Source organism: Epinephelus fuscoguttatus, linkage group LG14 (genome assembly GCF_011397635.1).
Source record: "Epinephelus fuscoguttatus linkage group LG14, E.fuscoguttatus.final_Chr_v1".
In the NCBI taxonomy this organism is placed as follows: Eukaryota; Metazoa; Chordata; class Actinopteri; order Perciformes; family Serranidae; genus Epinephelus; species Epinephelus fuscoguttatus.
Genome location: NC_064765.1, coordinates 24,442,664 through 24,462,048, shown reverse-complemented (window position 1 = coordinate 24,462,048; position 19,385 = coordinate 24,442,664). Strand labels below are relative to the sequence as shown.

At 41.9% G+C, this 19,385-nt stretch overlaps 1 protein-coding gene across 12 annotated transcripts in view; it reads left to right on the top strand.

The window, feature by feature from the left end:
• Positions 1-19,385, top strand: part of LOC125900452 (ryanodine receptor 3-like) — a 157,059-nt gene that overhangs the window by 64,011 nt on the left and 73,663 nt on the right. For all 12 annotated transcript variants that reach the window (XM_049595456.1, XM_049595457.1, XM_049595447.1 and 9 more), the window contains 15 exons: positions 1,507-1,723; positions 1,806-1,910; positions 5,129-5,232; positions 6,838-6,921; positions 7,930-8,089; positions 11,031-11,178; positions 11,524-11,726; positions 11,898-12,072; positions 12,404-12,612; positions 14,000-14,199; positions 14,460-14,526; positions 14,607-14,767; positions 14,859-15,024; positions 16,199-16,285; positions 16,855-17,081. In XM_049595456.1, the coding sequence (XP_049451413.1) occupies positions 1,507-1,723; positions 1,806-1,910; positions 5,129-5,232; positions 6,838-6,921; positions 7,930-8,089; positions 11,031-11,178; positions 11,524-11,726; positions 11,898-12,072; positions 12,404-12,612; positions 14,000-14,199; positions 14,460-14,526; positions 14,607-14,767; positions 14,859-15,024; positions 16,199-16,285; positions 16,855-17,081 (2,313 nt within the window). The remainder of the gene's footprint in view (positions 1-1,506; positions 1,724-1,805; positions 1,911-5,128; positions 5,233-6,837; positions 6,922-7,929; positions 8,090-11,030; positions 11,179-11,523; positions 11,727-11,897; positions 12,073-12,403; positions 12,613-13,999; positions 14,200-14,459; positions 14,527-14,606; positions 14,768-14,858; positions 15,025-16,198; positions 16,286-16,854; positions 17,082-19,385) is intronic.

The window sequence follows — 19,385 nt, the reverse complement described above, 5'->3', positions numbered from 1 at the left end:
ATTTTCTTGGCCATTGGTAAGAGTATCCTCAGTATACACCTCCGATCCTTGCTGTATCTCTCTTTAGGTATAACTCCTAACAGAAATATCAGTGAGTCTGTCAGGACATCTACCTCTATGATTTTGTCTATTTCTTTCTTAACGCTTCCCCAGAACCCCAAAAAATGTGCGTGTGAGCCCCAATTTTTCCACAATTTCTCCAACACAATGCCACTGAGATTTCTTTCATATATGACAAGATAATGAGTGATTGAGTGAGTGATAGTGATTAGTTCAAGGTCCACACTGTTTAATAGATTAAGCATCTTACTTGTGTTTGGCTGTGCAGTTGAGCTAGTTTGCTGTCTCTTTCAAGTAGCTGTTTCCCATTCTACAGCAGAAAATGGCACTTCAAAATGAAAGCTCTTTGCCAGAAATTCACTATATTTCAAAATAAAGTGTGTTTTTTTAAAAAAACAAGATGTTTGCAAGTCATTTGCAGTACATTAACAATGGACCCGCAACCCACTGTTGGGCCATGACCCACCAGTTGGGAACCACTGACCTAGAAGACAGTGACTATTTGTGTGGTTTTGCTTGCAGCCAATCACCACAAGTTGTCTTCGAATTATTGTGACGTGATTGGTCCACTACCGAAGCCACAACCCATGCAGTCTGTAGGGAGGTGAAGTCGAGCGTGGTGTATCTGATGAATTTGGCAACAAGCGTAGTATCATTATCACTTTAAGGGTACTAGTATTGGTATGTGTTTGGTAATACCCAGCCCTAGCACATGCTGATGGTAATGTCATTAGTTTTTCAGGTATTTGGTAATAAACAGAAGGTGGGGCAAGTTATCAATGCTTTGACTTGATGATGGCACTAGATGAAGTGTCAGGGGGTCACTAAAGTTTATCACAGTTCATCCTGAGGTGGTGATCCGTCCTGCAGTTGCTGAGACATTTCAATCAGAGTCAAAGTTCAGCATCTCATATGTAAAGTGCCACCTTCTAACCACTTCTATGCGGGTTACAACACCTCAGAGCTTGTACTTGAATCTGACCCACTGAACGGGGTGAACATCTCCACGGAATTAAACGTGCCACAAAATGACAGGCACACATCCTCACTCCTCAATAATTGAGGGCTGCAGTCAGAATGGGCCTGGTTGCGTCACCACTACTACTTGAGTAGCTATTTTGGGCGGCCTCCGGAGAGCCTCTTCACAGTGATGGCCTGCGACGTTTTTCTTTTTTTCCTCTCTGTCTCCGAGCTAAACTTGTCCCTGTTAGAGCAGAGGCTGTAACTGATTGAAGTGGATTTAGCGGAGGAAAAACAGTTACATTTAGCTGCATGGCAGGTTTTCTGTTCACTGGATGCTTCTTTCATTAATAGCTTCCCGATTATCATTTATGATTAGATATATAATTTATATTTACACACACTTTCCCTCCAGTTAATTAGCTTTTTTCCTTCTACAATTTAAGCATGAAAAATAATAGATTTAATAACATTTTATCTCATCAGGGTGCGCTTCCTGTTGGGTGGCCGACATGGTGACTTTAAGTTCCTGCCTCCGTCGAGTTATGCGCCGTGTTACGAAGCTCTGCTGCCGAAAGAGAAGATGAAGGTGGAGCCGGTGAAAGAGTACAAGAGGGATGCGGATGGAGTCCGAGATCTGCTGGGCACCACGCAGTTCATGTCGCAGGCCTCCTTCATCCCCACACCTGTTGAAACTAGCCAGGTACACTAACTAGGCAAACATGTAAATAACCCTCTCATTGTTTAATGTTTCAGTTAGATTCACACTTTGCCTTTTTCCTCAGATTGTTATGCCGCCTCATTTAGAGAAGGTCCGAGACAAGCTGGCGGAGAACATCCACGAACTGTGGGGCATGAATAAAATTGAGCTGGGCTGGTCGTACGGCAAGGTGAGACATATTCCGATTTTACCTCCAAAATCATCACTCTGCATTTTGCCATGTTTCTGGACAAATAAACATCACAGTTACACATTTTCTGAACAAATTTGAGTTAAAGAGCAGCTTTAAATGCATTAGTTGTTGGCAGTATTAGAACTGAGTCATCAAAAGCCTGTACGTCATCTTGCTTTCTCTTTTATAATTTGCGGTTCACACCAAAAAGAGGGTAAGTGGAAAAGAAAATTCTCATTCCCCATGTTTGATGCTTTTCATACCATCCATTTAGATGCTTCATTCCAAGTTTGTTTTCAGGTAGCGGAGTCATTGTGTCTGTGTTTTAGTAGAAGTCATGAATTACAAAGTATTGTCTCACCCAAAGGGCAGAACGGGGTGCTTCGGCAGTTCCTGTGCAGCAATAAACCAAGAGGAGAGCTTGTTTTTTAATTGTCTGCATTTAGTTTTTCCTTGTTTAAAACAAGTTTAATTGATTCTTTAAAGACATAATCCGTCATCCAAATGTAAACCCAGGGGTCGCTTTTATGACGCATTTATAGTGTGACATTTTGGGTAAAATGCTTGTTTGTGTTTGAGCTGAGAGTTATATGAGAAGATCAATAGTACTCTCTTAGCTTATCTTAGCTTACCATAAAGACTTGAAGCAGGGGAAAACAGCTCGCCTGGCTCTGTTCAAATTTAAAAAAAAAATACTTTGAGTACAAATTAAACAAGCTAGATGCAATTAGTAAGCTTAAGAGACTTTTTTTCAAGGGGGAGAGAGTCTGGCGAGCTGTTTCTGCCTGCTTTTATTTTTTTATGTTAAGCTAACTGTCTTCCAGATTCTCTTGACAACGTAGTGAATAAGTATATTTCCCAAAATATCCAAATATTCCTTCAAAGTTTGTTAATATTGTAACACAGTACTAGAACGCCTACTATATATTTTTAATATGATCAGTTCAAAAACACAAAGTTCTTTAATTATTAATGTCATTAAACTTGCAGTGTATATGGTAAAAAAAATTAACAGCTTGTCCTTTTTGTCTCCATCGATGACTTTCTTGGTTTATTGTACATTAGCTAAAGGATAATGCCAAAGCGGCCCGTTTTGCCCTTAAAGGAACAGATGACAACACAAACAACAATATGGAACGCAGCTCTTATGTCTATAATACAAATGTATATTGGATTTATACAGGCCTTCAACCTTTCCAGCACCTCAACAGAACCTTCAATTTAGCATGAGGGTATCTGGAGAGTGTGAAATGAAATAACATCTGAACTGAAGAAGTTTATCTTACTTAAAAGGAAATACTGGTATTTTTGAACCTGGACCCTGTTTTCTTGTGTTTTTGGGTCTAAGTGACTAATGGGGGCAACAGTTTTTGAAACTGGTCCACTATTGAGAGAGAATACATAAGGTTATAAGGTTATAAGCCTTTTCAACACTTAACTGCAGACATGGTGGGTGGGCAGTTCTAAGGTGGTTGTTGGATGTCCAGCACCAACCAAGGGCTAGAAGAGGGCTTGCAGCACGGAGCGAAACACACCGCCTCTCTTCACAATGCTGCCCTCAGTATTTTCGGCCTGCTCTGGCTCCACAGGGTTTCCAGTGTCATCCTGCTGCAGTGTAATCCCTACAGGCAATTGTGCACCATCAATTAACAGCCAATGAAAGTGCTTGTTTTTGCCACTCAGGCTCAGATTGGTATTATAAATGTCTGACAACACTGAGGAAAGTACCCAACAGAAAAATGAAACATTTTTCTTACGTTTTACTGATCCGCTTTCCCACATTGTCGAAACCAGCTGAATGTTCAGCCATGACATTGAAAATATTTTAGGTAGTACTAACTCTTTTCGTGTTGTTGTTTTTCCTGCAGTGAGTCACCTTGCTTGATAACAAAAAGCACCAACGCAAGATAAAAAAAATATGTTTCATTTCTCCAAAGGGTCCTTCTAATAACAACCTGAGTCTCTCAGAGGAAAAACAAACTTTTAATTTAGTGCATGTAAACTGACAATGCACAATTACCTGTGGGGATTACAATGCAGCCTGTTTTGCCACTGTGGCTGCGGCGGTCTCTCTCAATACTGAACCACTGTCAAAGATAGTTGTCTTTAGTAATCGCATGGACACAAAAACATGGGACAGTAGAGTCCAGCTCGAAAAATACCAAAGTTTCCCTTCAAGTTCAGGGGCACAAATGTTAAATAGTGAGAACTAGTGGGGGTGCACTGCACAGCACGATACAAGGAAAGAATGTGATATCTAATGACCTTGAACTTTGCATATAAAACTTATGCTTTCAGCTGCTGCTACTTTCAGTATACTGCTAAAATACAACAAATTGCTTGGTGAATTAAAGAATAAAAGAATTTTTAAACATAAGAAACATGGTTACATTTTAAGGTGCAGTTTTCTGCTGAGACGCCCTTTCAACTAACTCAGAAAATCTCTGAATATAAAGTCACAGTCGTTTCAGGATGTGTTTATCGCGCAGGACATCGCGAAAATGATAATGAAACAATATGTTCTGCAGCCCTGAAAGATGGCTATGGTACAAATAGTATTAGCTGTATTGTAATTTTGGATGTGGTTACACAGGAGCTCATTCAGCAGAGCCAATAAGCAAAGAGCCACTCATTATTTAGTTGCATAAAAATACCTTTTTTGTGTTGTTTCGTTCCGCAAATGTAATTCTGTAAAAGGAAGAACTGCCAGAGGAGAGATTTCCCACAGAGTTCTTGTACTATTCACAAAAGAGCTGGCTGGTGTTCATTGGACCCACACACACAGCTGCATATCTGTACGCAGCTCCGCATGTTTTCTTGGTAAACATCCGCCATTGCCATGCCGCCTCCTCTGAGCAGCATTGCCAAAGGGATTATTTGGCCTCGAGAGAGGCATAACACCTCTCTCGCTTGGTATTCCAGTCGCACACCTTTCTATCTCCCCCAAGAAAACATGCTCCCTTCCTCTTTCATAACATGTTCACTAGAGTACACTGTCTTATCACTGCACCCAGTAGCACCCTGTATTTAAACCACATTCTCCTCTCCTTGTTGGTTTACAATGGCACTGACTTACAAGGCTGTGCATTTCATATGCATATATTTAGTAAACTTTCCCACATGGTGCACATACAAATAGAGTGACTGTGGGCCAGAGTTACAGACAACAAAGGGAAGCTGGAATATGATTTCTGCGACTGTTCTTTTTCTCACAGATAAGGGATGATAATAAGCGGCAGCACCCGTGCCTCGTGGATTTCTCCAAGCTGCCAGAAACTGAAAAGAACTACAATCTGCAGATGTCAACAGAAACTCTGAAGTATGTTGAGCTTTAAGGATTGATTTTCTCCACGGTACTTTTGATTTTGAAGAGAAGAAGAAAGCGAGTGTGGGACAGATGACAGCGAGAAACAGACAGATTCATTACAAACAAAAAAATATGAAGATCTGATTCTTTTTTAGTTTGTTTTAGACAGCTGTTTATGAGCATTAACGAGGAGCATCACATACATGAGGGGCAAGGATTAGAAGAAAGTATCTGTAAGACAACAATAAATGCACATATGTCTGTGGTCAGGTATGACCCTCGCTTGTAGCTTGTCCTCATACCCAGGTTGTCAAATACTGAAGCTTTGTTATGCCCCTCTGCGTCTCATAGTGACACATAGGGCACACTCAAGTGTATCTATGTGATGAACTGAAACACATTGAAACACGTGGTTGAGGTTGTGAAACAGTTGCAGTTAGGGTCATGTTTTGGGTTAAAATTAGTTTGTTTATTAATGTAATGTGACATCATGTGAGTGACATCAGTGCGCAACAACCATACGTTAATTGTGTAATGTTACGATAAAAAAACATTGACTGTTGGTTTCACATGGGACACCATGTGTGGTCTCCTGGACATAAGTCCAATTATGTTTGACCCATTCACCTCAAAACGAGGACTGTTTCGATATCAATACCACATCAGATGCCCTCAGTGTCAAGTATTGCTGTGGATGGGTTTACACTGGAGTTAGTTGAAAGCCCAGTGTGTGTCAGAAAGATGCTAAAGAGTGTCTTATAAGCCCTTTCCACCAAGCAGTACAGTACAGTTCAGGTCAGTTAGGTACGCTTTTTTCCGTTTCCACTGTGAAAAGTTGTGGATGGTACCAATGAAGCTATTATGTACCGTTCCCATTTTTGGTCCCCCCTCTGTTGGGGTACCTAGCACACAGATCTGTTTGTGGTGGAAACGCTAGGGTCTAGGTACCATGTCTGAAGGGTTACTTTTGGTTCCAAGGGTACCATACTGAAAGTGTTCGGTGGAAACGGGACTTTTGGCATTAATATCACATGCCAAAGACTGTGACAAAGCGGCGGGATTTGATGCCCTGGGAATGAGACTGGCTGTCACTTGAGGGTTAGGAAATTTCCATTTCCTGCGCCGCTCAACCAAACAAGTCTTGCCGGTCCTTTTTCCACTCGTCAGCACTCTGCACAACACTTGTTTCCGCTCATGAAGGTCCCACTGAGACTTATTACAAGTGCTTTACATAAATGCTCTTTAAATGATACAGGAGAACATTGAGGGTTTGCTGTTATTAATCTTGATCTATGGCGTATCTCGGTGACACCGATGAGTTTCTGAGTGACATGGAACTCATTTTTACTGTCACTTTGTCCTCTCACAAGGTGTGAAGAAAATTTGTCAAAAGCACTTCACACTCAGTGCGCTCCTCTGGGTATTCTTTGGCCTTTTTCTCCTGACAGATTAGGACATGCACAATTTAACCCATCACTGCTTCATTTGAACACTCCCAGCCCCTCCATCGTAACTGTTAAATCTACATGCACTGTCAATTCAAAATGTCACGCTGTGGATTAAACACCATCTGCAGCTTCATCCGTTCACTCACTTTCTGCTTTTCGTCCTCCACAGGACCCTGCTGGCACTGGGCTGCCGTGTAGTTCAGGTCAATCCAAATGCTGAGGGCTCCCTCAAAAAGATTAAACTCCCTAAGAAGTAAGTGTGCATGCTTGGATTTACTAGTCCATCAGAACATATGATATGATATTTCAGTATTGGTCCAGCTTATTACGTGGAGCCACTATGTGCTACTCATACCAGCCATCAAGCTAGTGTTACAACATCGTTCAACACACTCATGAATTTAATTATTAGAATGTCGATCATGATGATGAGGACTATAGGGATAACAGCACTGGACTACCCCATGACTGAACTTGACACATAACCTTAGTTACAGTAGCTGTATGGGTAGTTGACTCATTTAATGCCAGTGATAAGTTAGCAAGTTAGCGTTACATTAGGTAACAAATACTTGCGGCTGTTTCATTAGAATTAAATGACATAACGTAATGAAATGTGAATAAGACTGTTATACATTACCGCTTCCGTGAACATAATTTTTGCTTGAGTTGTAATTTATCAAAAGAAACTTCTGTTAAACTGTTGTCAGAAACTGCAAACAAGGTCAATCAGTTTTTGATCCATGGACGTTTTATATTTCTAAAACTTTCCTTGACTGAGAAAAGCAATTTAAAAATCTGTGACGTTATCACAATGTTAAGTTCATAAGCTGTGTGGAGCTGGTGGGAGAAACACTACTGCACACATTCAGTGGGCTACATACCATGGAAGTAAACCTGGAAGCAAGAAACTTTTTTGGCATATGCACTAAGCAAGCAATTCTCATTCAATTGAATAGGTACCATGTTGGGGTCTGGTATCCAGAGCTAATAATACTAACATGATAGTTGCTGTTTGTGACCGGGCCAATAATTGAAAAGAGATAGTAGTTGGTGAGGATGAATTTTACTTTAATCATCATTTGATGAAGGTAAATGGTAAATCAGAAGGTTTGTAAACCTAGAAAAGAATATATTCAGTGTAAATATTGTATGTGCTGCCATGAAGATTTATATCTGGCTATACATGTGGGGAAACTCATCCTGGTGGATTTACGCTTTATTACTTTAATAACTTTTTTCATCATCTTTTTTCCTCCAGCTACATGATGTCCAATGGTTATAAGCCGTCTCCTCTGGACCTGTCTGACATCAAACTGACTCCAGGTCAGGAGCTGCTGGTGGACAAACTGGCAGAGAATGCTCACAACGTGTGGGCCAAGGACCGCATCAAACAGGGATGGACCTATGGCATTCAGCAGGTACACTGCATGGATTCATACACAGTAGGCTGTGACCAAAACAAGCTATTATTTTAATGAAAAAAAGTAAAGAAAAGGAGGCATGTTTGTCTTCTCTCCTCTGTGTCCAGCTTTGCTTCTGTATTTTTTATGTGCTCAGTTTCTCCTTCATGCTTCATTAATCCACCTTCCATACAGTCTCTACCTTACCTGTGCACAGATGCTTTGTTAGTCTGACATTTCCCAGCTATATGTCATCATTCAGTACACAGCAAGATGTTCTGCAGTAAAGAGCAACAAGACACAGAACATATTGTGCAGAGCACACTCGATACAGCACGCCTCTTCTCATCTGATGAGCGAAAACTGAACACACTGACTGCTAGCTCTTGTTAATCGGGTTTTGGTGTATTTTGGTAGCATGCCATGAAATTGGATAAAACACACTCTCCTGCAATCATTCATTTCCCACTGCTATTTTCTGCCATGATGTGATGTGTCATCCCAGTGGAAAGTATTTATTTCAGTACAATATGACATTAGTCTTGTTTCTGTGGTCACAGGGTGGCTGGTTTTAGTAAAAAAACTTTTGCTTTTCATTTAAAAACCATAATTTACAACATTTATTGAGAAATTATTTGATGCATTTTGTAAAATATTACTAGGTGTAATAATTCTTCCCACATTAAATAAATGAACGCTTATTCATTTTGCCCTGTTTTGCTAGTACTGTGGAAAAAGTGGCTTTCTGTTTGAATGCTGGCCCCTGGACTTGAGTAAGAGTCTGGATAGAGAGAAGTGAAGAGGTGTGAAGAGTTCCCATCAATTCAGAATAAGCAGCAAATGTTCATCTTAAAAGAAACTTAATGTTTAAGGTAAATGGCCATTTTTCCAATTTGTTTGCAAATTAAACCAGTGTAAGCAGCCGAGGTTACACCTACGTGTTTGCTTGCACAGTTACAAACCTCGGCATCTATCTTGAAAGCAGATGTTTACTATGATTTTATTCATAAAGCAGCTTTTAAAACAACGTTGCAAAGTGCTTCACAGGATACAGATGCAGAAAAGTAAGACATATGGCATAAACACAAAGGACATACAAATATAGATAACACAAATTAATTACAGCACCTATACAGGGTAGGCAAGTCAGTAGAGATGGGTTCTATTTATTTCTATCTAATTTTTTTGAAGCATCATACAGATTCAGCAGATCTGACAGAGCGGGGGAGACAGCACCACAGGGGCAGAATCCTAACAGCAAAGTACAATCGCCCTTGGATTTGTGAAAAGAGTTGAGTATAAATAAGAGACCTTGGCTGGATGATCTCAGTGGCCCACCGGTGGTATAGGGACGTAAGTAAAGTGGCCGTTTAAACATACAACAGTTCCCAGGCCACCTAGTTTGTGAAGTGTCTCAGTTTTGACTCATGTTTCTGCTCTTTTTCTGGAGATCCACAGTACTCACATGAGGCAGGGAAAAAGTTTGCGAGGTTTATTGAGGATCCAAAGAACTGAAAAACAAAAAGACTCAATGTCCTATTTCTATATACCCTCATCATATTCCGGTCATTATACTTAAAAAAAAAATGTATACAATCCAAATCAAGAAAAACTTCACCTCGTCTTTTAGGCAACATCTCCTTTTGTCGTGCGCACTAAACTGCCTTATGGCACCACACGAGGCATAAAAACTTGTGCCTGTATTCTAACACATGAATGAATCCGCTTTTACGTCTGGAACCTCCCGTCTACAATGGGCTTCAGACGTGGCCTCGTTGGAGACTTTGCAGAGATTCCAGTGTTACTCTCTTATCCTGAAGTCTCCTTAAGGAATCTAATCCCGTTTTGATTTGGCAGTGGGAACCTCTTGCGACTGCATGCCTTTGCTGACGTCAACCCCAGCAGGATTCCTGGACCTTCCGCATGGACCACTAGACTAGGGAGGCCCCACACTAACACATAAGTGAAGTAAATATAAACATGACTTTAGTATAGTCCAATACCTTACACTATTCAAAATATACAGAAACTGATCGTCAGAACCTATATGGTATGTCATATCAACACAGACATTTTTACTCAGTATACATACATGCTCAAGTCACTCTTACAGTAAGAGTTCGGAGATATATGAAAGGGGAAGACCATGCAGAGCCACTATCCTGAAGTCTATTTTGTACTTTACAGGGAGCCAATGAAGGGATTGGTGTGATGTGAAATCTACAGATGGATTTAGTTAACAGCCTGGCTGCGTGACTGAGACAAGAGAAAAGAGCATTGCAAGAGTCTTGGTGTGAAAAGATGAGGGTGTGGATTTTTACTTCTAGATCTCTTGTTAATAGCATTGATTTAATTTGGTGATGTTGCAGAGTTGGAAGAAGCATGTCGGTACAAGGGTCAAAGTTCCGATTCTGGTTAAAGATTGCAGGGGTTTGACATTGGTGGCCAGGTGGCGGATGCAAGATTTCATGTCAGATACGAAGTTAACAGCACCAGTAACAGTTTGTGGCTCAGAGGTCGTAGCTGATAACATGAAAGCAGTTAGCTGACCAGCACTCACAAGATTTTGAGTTAAGCCCTTTAGTGATATCAGGAAAGGCTGTTATGCCAGACCAAACAAAACAGCCTGTGATCTGTATAACCAGCACAAGATTTCAAATTAAGCTCCACAAATCTGCTTAAGTAGTTTTAATGCGATACTTCCGCGGTTGCGCCTCGACCCCCAGTGGGAGAACTGCAATGGGGAATGACACAGGAAAGATAGAGGATGTGATGGGCAGCAGCAGCAGCAAGCACATTGGCAATAATGGACAATTAACTTCTTAATTACAGGGACTGACAGCACAGTTGTAACAAACAGTGGAGAGCTGGCCCACAGTTGAATTGATGAGATAGCTGGAATAGTTGGGAGTGTTTTTTCCTGCATGAAATCGCCTCTGACTGCCTCTCCTCTCTGCAGGATCTGAAAAGTAAGCGCAACCCTCGCCTGGTTCCTTATGTTCTGCTAGATGAGCGCACCAAGAAGTCGAACAGGGACAGCCTGCGGGAGGCCATCCGCACTCTGATTGGCTACGGATACAACATCGAGCCTTCGGATCAGGAAGGTGGTGAGTCTGACTCGTGGACGTACGCCTATCTAAACTCACAGACGTTCAAATTATACAGTACATGATAAAAAGCTCGTTACAGAGAATGAAGGGAAAATGTTATGTCCTGACAAGTGTGACTTAATTTTCCAGTCTAGATAAAGGATCCTGCCTCCCACTCCCTTTCAGTCCACATTGAAAGAAAATAGGGGTGTGAAATGATTGCCTATAATCTCACCCAATGTTAGGCTGTCGCAATTAATGGTACCATTATCAATTTCCATATTTGTTTGAGGGGCTTTTGATGGATTTTGAAGCAGCAATCCACAGCCTGACACTGTGGCTGTCCTCCCTTACACCCGGCAGGACAAGTGGTTGAGCGGCTCAGCATCGACAAGATCCGCTTCTTTAGAGTGGAGAGGACCTACGCAGTGAAGACTGGGAAGTGGTACTTTGAATTCGAGGCTGTGACGGGAGGAGACATGAGAGTGGGCTGGGCCAGACCTGGATGTAAGCCAGATGTGGAGCTTGGCACAGATGAGCTTGCTTTCGTCTTCGATGGATACAGGGTAAACTGTCAACCCAAATAATCCTTTGTGTTAATAGTCAATTTCATAACTAATTTCAGGAAAGACTAAAATTGAGAATTAATGACTTGAGATGGGCATTTATTTGTAAAATATATTCTATAGTCTGCTCCTGAGTGTTTTCCCTTATGTTTGTACACATGTTGTACACAGGGTCACTGTCTGAACATGGGCAGCCGTTTGTTCGGGCGGTGCTGGCACGCTGGGGATGTAGTGGGCTGTATGATCAACATGGAGGACAAGTCCATGATCTTCACCCTCAACGGAGAGATCCTCATCACCACCAAGGGCTCTGAACTCTGCTTCACTGACTTTGAAACTGAGGACGGTGAGAACGTTTTACATGTGATGTGTGTGTAGCAGAACCGGGGCATGTCAGACTGATAATTGTAGAAAAAGTAGTTGGTCACTCATCTTTTAACAAAGCCTTCACATGCAGAGCAGGGAGCTTTAACCTAGAATGACCATGCTGGGGATGTAAGTGAAAAATAAGTGGCTCCCTGTAATGAAGTCACCCTTATTTAATGTGACACTTGTAAATTGCCTTTTTGCAAAAGTTGGATTGATTTTCCCTCCCCTCCTGCTGTGTGTGTTCTTAGAGGCTATTTATTCTCTTCTCTTTACCTCTCCCTCCTTTGCTTCCTCTGGCTGTCCTTCAGGGTTTATTCCGGTGTGTAGTCTCGGTCTGTCCCAGGTGGGCCGTATGAATCTGGGGAAAGACGCCAGCACCTTCAAGTACTACACCATGTGCGGCCTTCAGGAGGGGTTCGAACCCTTTGCTGTGAACATGAACCGAGAGGTCACCATGTGGTTCAGCAAGCGTCTGCCAACGTTCGTCAATGTGCCGAAGGACCACAATCACATTGCGGTAAGAACACAAGCTGTGATATACTGTATTTGTTGCTAAAATTTGACACTTTATCATTAGATGAAGTAGTGCAGTGCCCGTTCAAAAGATGCCTGTTGGGAACGGGCCGATTGCTTGACCTGTGGTGTTGCTGCTTGCAGTTTTCTCAAGAACCACTCATACCATGAAACATTTGAAGGACTTCTTCTACCACTGCCAACCAACATTAGAGAAAGGGTTAAAAGTAAAGTTTGGTGCAGCATCTGCAGTGATGCGGGCACTGTGCTGGACCATTGTGGTGAAGAGAGAGCAGAGCCGAAAGGCAAAGCTTTCAGTTTACTGGTCCATCTACATCCCAGCCCTCACCTATGGTCATGAGCTCTGGGTAATGGCCGAAAGAATGAGGTTGTGGATACAAGCGGCAGAAATGAGTTTCTTCAGAAGGGTGGCTGGGCTCATCCTTAAAGATAGGGTAAGGAGCTTGGACATCCGGAGGGAGCTCGGAGTAGAGCCGCTGCTCCTTTGCGTCTTAAAGGGGTCAGTTGAGGTGGTTTGCGCATCTGATCAGGATGCCTCCCGGGCGCTTTCTGTTGAAGGTGTCCAGGCACGTCCCACTTGTGGGAAGCCACGGGGCAGACCCAGGACGCGCTGGAGGCATTACATATCTTGTCCGGCCTGGGAACGCCTTGGGGTCTCCCAGGAGGAGCTGGAAAGTGTTGCTGGGGAGAGGGACATCTGGAATGTTTTGCTTGGCCTGCTGCCCCCGCAACCTGGCTTTGGATAAACAGTTGAAAATGGATGGATGAAAAGTAAAGCAAGATGGTGTTTGCCTGGGGCCCCCAAGTCACTAAATCCGTCCCTGAAACACGCACTCAAGTCAGGACTACCCGTGGTCAAAAACACCAATGAAAATTTGCGGTAGCAGAGGTATTATTCTCTAAAACTAGTCTAGAGCATGGATTTAATTAGCCAAGGTATTTTGCCGGCATTAATATATTAGTGTTATTAATTAGAATGACAAACTTACACACTTCAAGTTGCAATAGTAGAGTGGTGCTGTCACTGTAGGCTGTTTGCTCATTGACTCCAGGGAAGTGAAGAGTTCAGTTGTAATATTTGTTTATCCAGCATCCAGCAGTAAAAATAAAGTCTGGATAGCCCCGAAGCCCCACCCCTGCTGCTTCACATAGCCTTGTTTGCTTGTTTACTCAAAGTTTATTCATATTGAATGTGTCACTTGTCCAAATTGCACCAAATTCGACACTGCACGTCCTTGGTTCCCCGGGAATACACCTGCCAAGTGTGAAGTAAATCTGATGTACGGCTCTTGAGATGTGCGAAGAAGAGATGGACAGGCAGAGATTTCATGGTTCACAGTTAGATGCAAAGACTTTCTTCCTGTTTGCAGGTAACCAGGATTGACGGTACTGTCGACAGCCCCCCGTGTCTTAAAGTCACCCACAAGACGTTTGGCACCCAGAACAGCAACGCTGATATGGTGTTCTGTCGCCTCAGCATGCCTGTAGAGTTCCACTCCTTCTTCAAAATCAATCCTGTTGTAGACATGAACGGAGTCCACGAGGAAGACACACTTAAAGTCAAACACAGGTACTCAAGCATCATGAATTTATCCCATACTGCAAACAACTCCTTCCAGTGCATCATCTGTAATGTGTGTATTTGCTGATCCACTTTTACATTATTGACAATCATGACATCAAGTGCACCATAGATCAGTGTCGGGTAGTATGTAAATATCTGAAGTAATGGTGATGTGGCTAAAGATGTTTGTTTTTATCAGACGGAGCTAAAATATCCGTCAGCCTGTTTGCACTCAGTAATCACCTGCTGAATCTGGTTTCCCACAGATATCCATTGAGATCTGTGCGGCACAGTGATGAGAGTAGACGAGTGGACTACAGCAGCATCACTGCGGTATTTAATAATTTATTTTTTTACTACCATTTGGTCTCAACAGCGACCGCGTTGGCTTACTCTTTCATTTGTTGTTACAGTACTACCACTCTGTAAGGGTCTTCGCCGGTCAGGACCCCGCCGGTGTGTGGGTTGGATGGGTCACCCCTGACTACCATTACCATAGCAACAATTTCAACCTCAGTAAAAACCGATCGGTCACTGTAACCCTAGGTGACGAGCGAGGACGAGTTCATGAGAGGTGAGACGGCTTTTTAGGTAAACCCACTTCCTTTAGTAACTGTTTAAGGTTCTTTACTTTAAACACTTGACTGATATTTGCGCTCTAATAGTGTGAAGAGGAGTAACTGCTACATGGTGTGGGGTGGTGATGTGACCAACACTGCTCACGCCTCGAGTCGCAGCAATGTGGACCTGGAGATCGGCTGTCTCATTGACCTGGCAACCGGCATGGTGACATTCACTGTCAATGGCAAGGAGATATCCACATCCTACCAGGTACTAAATGCACGGGTTTTGAAACCTAAAGGAATAAGCCAAGCTAGAGTCCTGTTGTGTTTTAAAAAGGAGATACAGTGTATGATAATGATGATAAAGATAAAGATAAAGGTAAGACCTATTGTTAGCCAACTTTCAAATTTGGCCCCTCCTCCCCACACTGCTTGTACGTGCATTGCAAGCTGCTGTGCTGTTGTAGGATTGTTACATTTGTTGTAATGCAAAAGCTGCTACTTTAGCAAGCTAACGGAGCTAACCGCCGGCACCTACCTGTCCAACAGAAACCAGGCCAACTCTGCGTCGCTCTTCATCTCCATCCTCTCCTTCAGTGCTTGCCAGTGCAAGTTAAACTGAAAGCCAACCCCAGATGTACTCTGGTTTTGGAATGAGCTTTGTCAACTTGGCATTTCACTTCGCTATATTTGCACTTTTAAGGCGCTGTGTCCGCAGTTTTCACCCCTTTCTGTTGGATGTGTGCTGCTTATGGTCTGGCTACCTTTTTATAAAGTCCTGACCTAACCTGCAAGCTATTGGCTGGGTGCTAAACACCAAAGAACGTCCCAAACACACCAAAATAGGAGTAAAATAATCCTAATGGGTCATAAATCATGTCTGAGAGGGATTATTTGAGTCTATATATTGTTTTCTAGGAAAATCCCGTATGGTATACCTTTAAGCTTCATGTGATTGTGCCTGTCCACTCATTTATTCATTGAAGTGTCGATCCACCAATAAGTCTCAATCACTTCCTGTCAAACTGTCCATATATTCATCTCTCTCTCAGTCTGCACTTTTCCTGTTGAATTTGAGATTAACTCATCTTTGCATATTCTCCTATCAGAGCGGTGACGTTTGTATTGTTGAATTTCAGACTCAGAACTCGCCTGCTCAGATGTACTGTGAGAGCTAAATCTTAAAGAACCTTTCGAAAGGGTATAATCTTCTTATGTTCCCCCTCACTGAAAGTCCGTGCGGCTTCACCCGGCGCTGAGTCATCCTGCCGACCGTCGCTCTCACCAATGATCATGCGTACACATACTAAGCAGTGAAGTTTGATGATGCATCATTAAGCTGCTTTCTGCAAGTCAGGCTCTCTCGCTGTCTCTCAAGCGTTTGATGTGTACTTTCTGTTTAGACCCGTTTCTAACTCGCTGCTGTTTTCTCTCCGCTCCAGGTGGAACCAAACACCAAGCTTTTCCCTGCTGTGTTCGTACGACCCACCAGCCCTAACCTCTTCCAGTTCGAGCTGGCTAAAATAAAGGTGGAGTTCCCTGACTGTTGTTTCGTGTATGATGTCTGCCATAACAATGTACAAGAAAGAAGCACACAGTATTGATGGAGGAAATGCAAGTTTTACTGCTCACAGTGTGCTCCTTTCATTTTAACCTTTCCCGCAGCACCTTATCCTACCTCACACTGTCTTCAGAGATGCAACCCCCACACAGGATTATGCAGCTTCCCTCCCTCCAGCTAGGTCCACTAGGATAATATTATAGCATGCTTATGTCTGCATCAAAGATACTGAGAGCTTCACAAACAGGAAGGGTACCTGTGTCAGTTGTTTGGAGGAAAATAAAAGAGATGATTGCGTGACTAAGCGAGAAAGGTGGCACTGACTTAATAAACATGACAAATAACTCACAGATTGTGGCTTCTTTAGAAAAATGACAGCGTCATTTGTTCACGCTGTTCAAAATTAGTCTCTGTTCTTTTTTAAACTGAAGCCAAAAGTGAGAGTGTGGGGATCAGGGTGGCAAAAGGGCGTACAAAGCCTTTTAACTGCTTGTTTTTCCTGTAATCACTCCTTCCATGTTTGTTTGCCCTCTCCAGAACGCCATGCCTCTGTCATCTGCCATCTTTAAGAGTGAACATAAGAACCCGGTGCCTCAGTGTCCGCCCCGTCTGGATGTCCAGACCATCAACGCAGTGCTGTGGAGCCGCATGCCCAACACCTTCCTCAAGGTGGAAACAGCGAGGGTCAGTGAGAGGCATGGATGGGTGGTCCAGTGTATGGAGCCCCTGCAGATGTTGGCCGTACATATACCTGAGGAGAACAGGTGCAGTACATGGCTTATTCTACCTATATGACACATCTGTTCATTATCTCTGCCAGGTCTAAGCCTAAAGGGTATCATACGTTCTGTCGCGTGTGTGTGTGCATATGTTTTTCCGAAACTAATCTCCCATACTACTAGACCAATCAGCCTAACATTTTCCTGCACATTCATGACTGTATGCTCAAGGACCTCTCATGGTTTCAGTGGTTCATAATTTTTTAAAAAACAATTTCATTGACTGTTTTAAACTGTCACTAACTGCTGACTCCTTACCCGAGGTTGCAAGTAATCAACAAAATCATGGAGCAAAAGGCATTTCCATCAGTTAGCTAGGCTGAAAAAGCTTTAACTGGTCTGTAGCAGGCCACGTTTTAGCCTTTGACGTGGCTCAAAAACTGACACCCATAAAAAGTTTGGTTTCATTTTGGTCTCAGTTCTGCAGATTAATTCCATATCTGATATGTTATTATCCACTAAAGTTAGGCACAATAAGAGATGAAAAAAAAAAGTTTTTATAATCTTTGCTGCCATCTTAACTGTAAAGGAGCCTGGAGGGACAATTAATTGAGATTCAGTTGAAAAAATAGCATTGTTTAGATTGAGAAGTTTGGAGTTATCATCCTGTTTATTGTTTCCTTATTAAGTTTATACAGCTAGATAAACCCAGTATGCTTGGTTACAATACCATCACACTATTCTGTGTATACCATACAAAAACACTTTGATAATTCCACTACTGTCAGGCACACACACTGGACACAAAGCCTGCCCTGCATTTCCCTTCCCCACCCATATTCTCCCAGACACACCTGACAGAGAGCTGATTTGATTTCTTTAATAGCACATAAAAAAGAACATTACCAATACAGACATATCCAACATATGGGTTACTGTAACTTTACACTGTACACATGACATCTATTGCATGTCTTTCTGTCTTGGAAGAGGGATTCCTCCTCATTTGCTCTATCTGTGGTTTCACAATTCTTTCTGCTGTTAAAGGTTCTTTTGGGAGAATTTTTCCTTACCTCCTCTGAGAGTCCAAGGACCGATGGGTGTCATATGCTGCAAAACCCTCTGGCACAAATTGTGATTTGTGATATTGGGCTTTATAACTACAATTGAATTGGGCAGATTATTAACAGAGGCACAAGGGAGACTTTTGGCCTCCCTTGTGCCTCTGCAAGGCTAAAGTGGGTCTCACTTAGTTTTGATTATAACATTTTAAAAACAATAAAACAAACTTAAACTGAAAACAATTTTAAATATGTTATAAAGTTGTTAGTTAAAAAAAGTTAAATACCAATAAGAAAAGTAATATGAACCTAAATTATTAGAAATAGAACAAAGTAAGTAACTCACAGGAAATAAAGACTGTAGGTAACCTAAATGCCAGTTCAAGGATTATCTTAAAAAATTACTTTTTAGATTTTTTTTCAAGTACTGACAGCTAATTAATCATAAGTATAACCAAAGGTCATTGGCTGTTGACTTGGCAGGTTTTAACAGGGGAAATGTGAAGGTTACTGAGTTCTCTGGTCTGATAAGAGTGAAGATCTGAGTTGAAGTGAAAATATTTCCAGAAACTATAGGTAAGTTTTCAATCTTGCAGATGGCTTTGTAAACAAATTCACAAATTTGCAATCTGTTAATGTCATAAACGGATCAAATTTGCAGTCCATGAAACAGTGAGGCAGATGGCTGTATAAAACTAGAAAATGTAGCAACTCTAACAAACCATTTCTGCAGAAGAAAATGTGGCCAGATGGGGGGTGACAAAATTGTTTACCTTTACAATACTGTAATAGGAAAGATATGGATATATTAAGCTATAGTAAAGCATAAGAAAACTTTTTGGGTTTGTCATGGCACCCATCTTGCAAATAATCCCAATATATTTTAAGAAGAAGTCAATGTGCTGCTTCCAACTAAGTCTACAACAAGAGACACCTAAAAGATGGGTGCTAGATAGTTAAGTGACGGGTACACCATCTATATTTATCTTCGCCTTGTCTCTGCAGTAATTCTTGTTTTTAGCTGCAAAAATATAAAATGAACTGTCTTTATATGAAGAGACAGCTTATTCGATTACCAATTTGCAACCTAGCACATTTCTGTGTTAATTAACATTAATAGAAATTCAGAACACAGAAACACCAGTATCATCAGCACACAAGACAACGAATACAGTTTGAGTGACAGAGGCAGATCTGCATCCAACCGTGTGAACTTCTCTAGTTCTATTTGCGTGAATTTGCATACATGAGGTATACTCCACAGAGAGGGAACATTTGTCTACTTTTA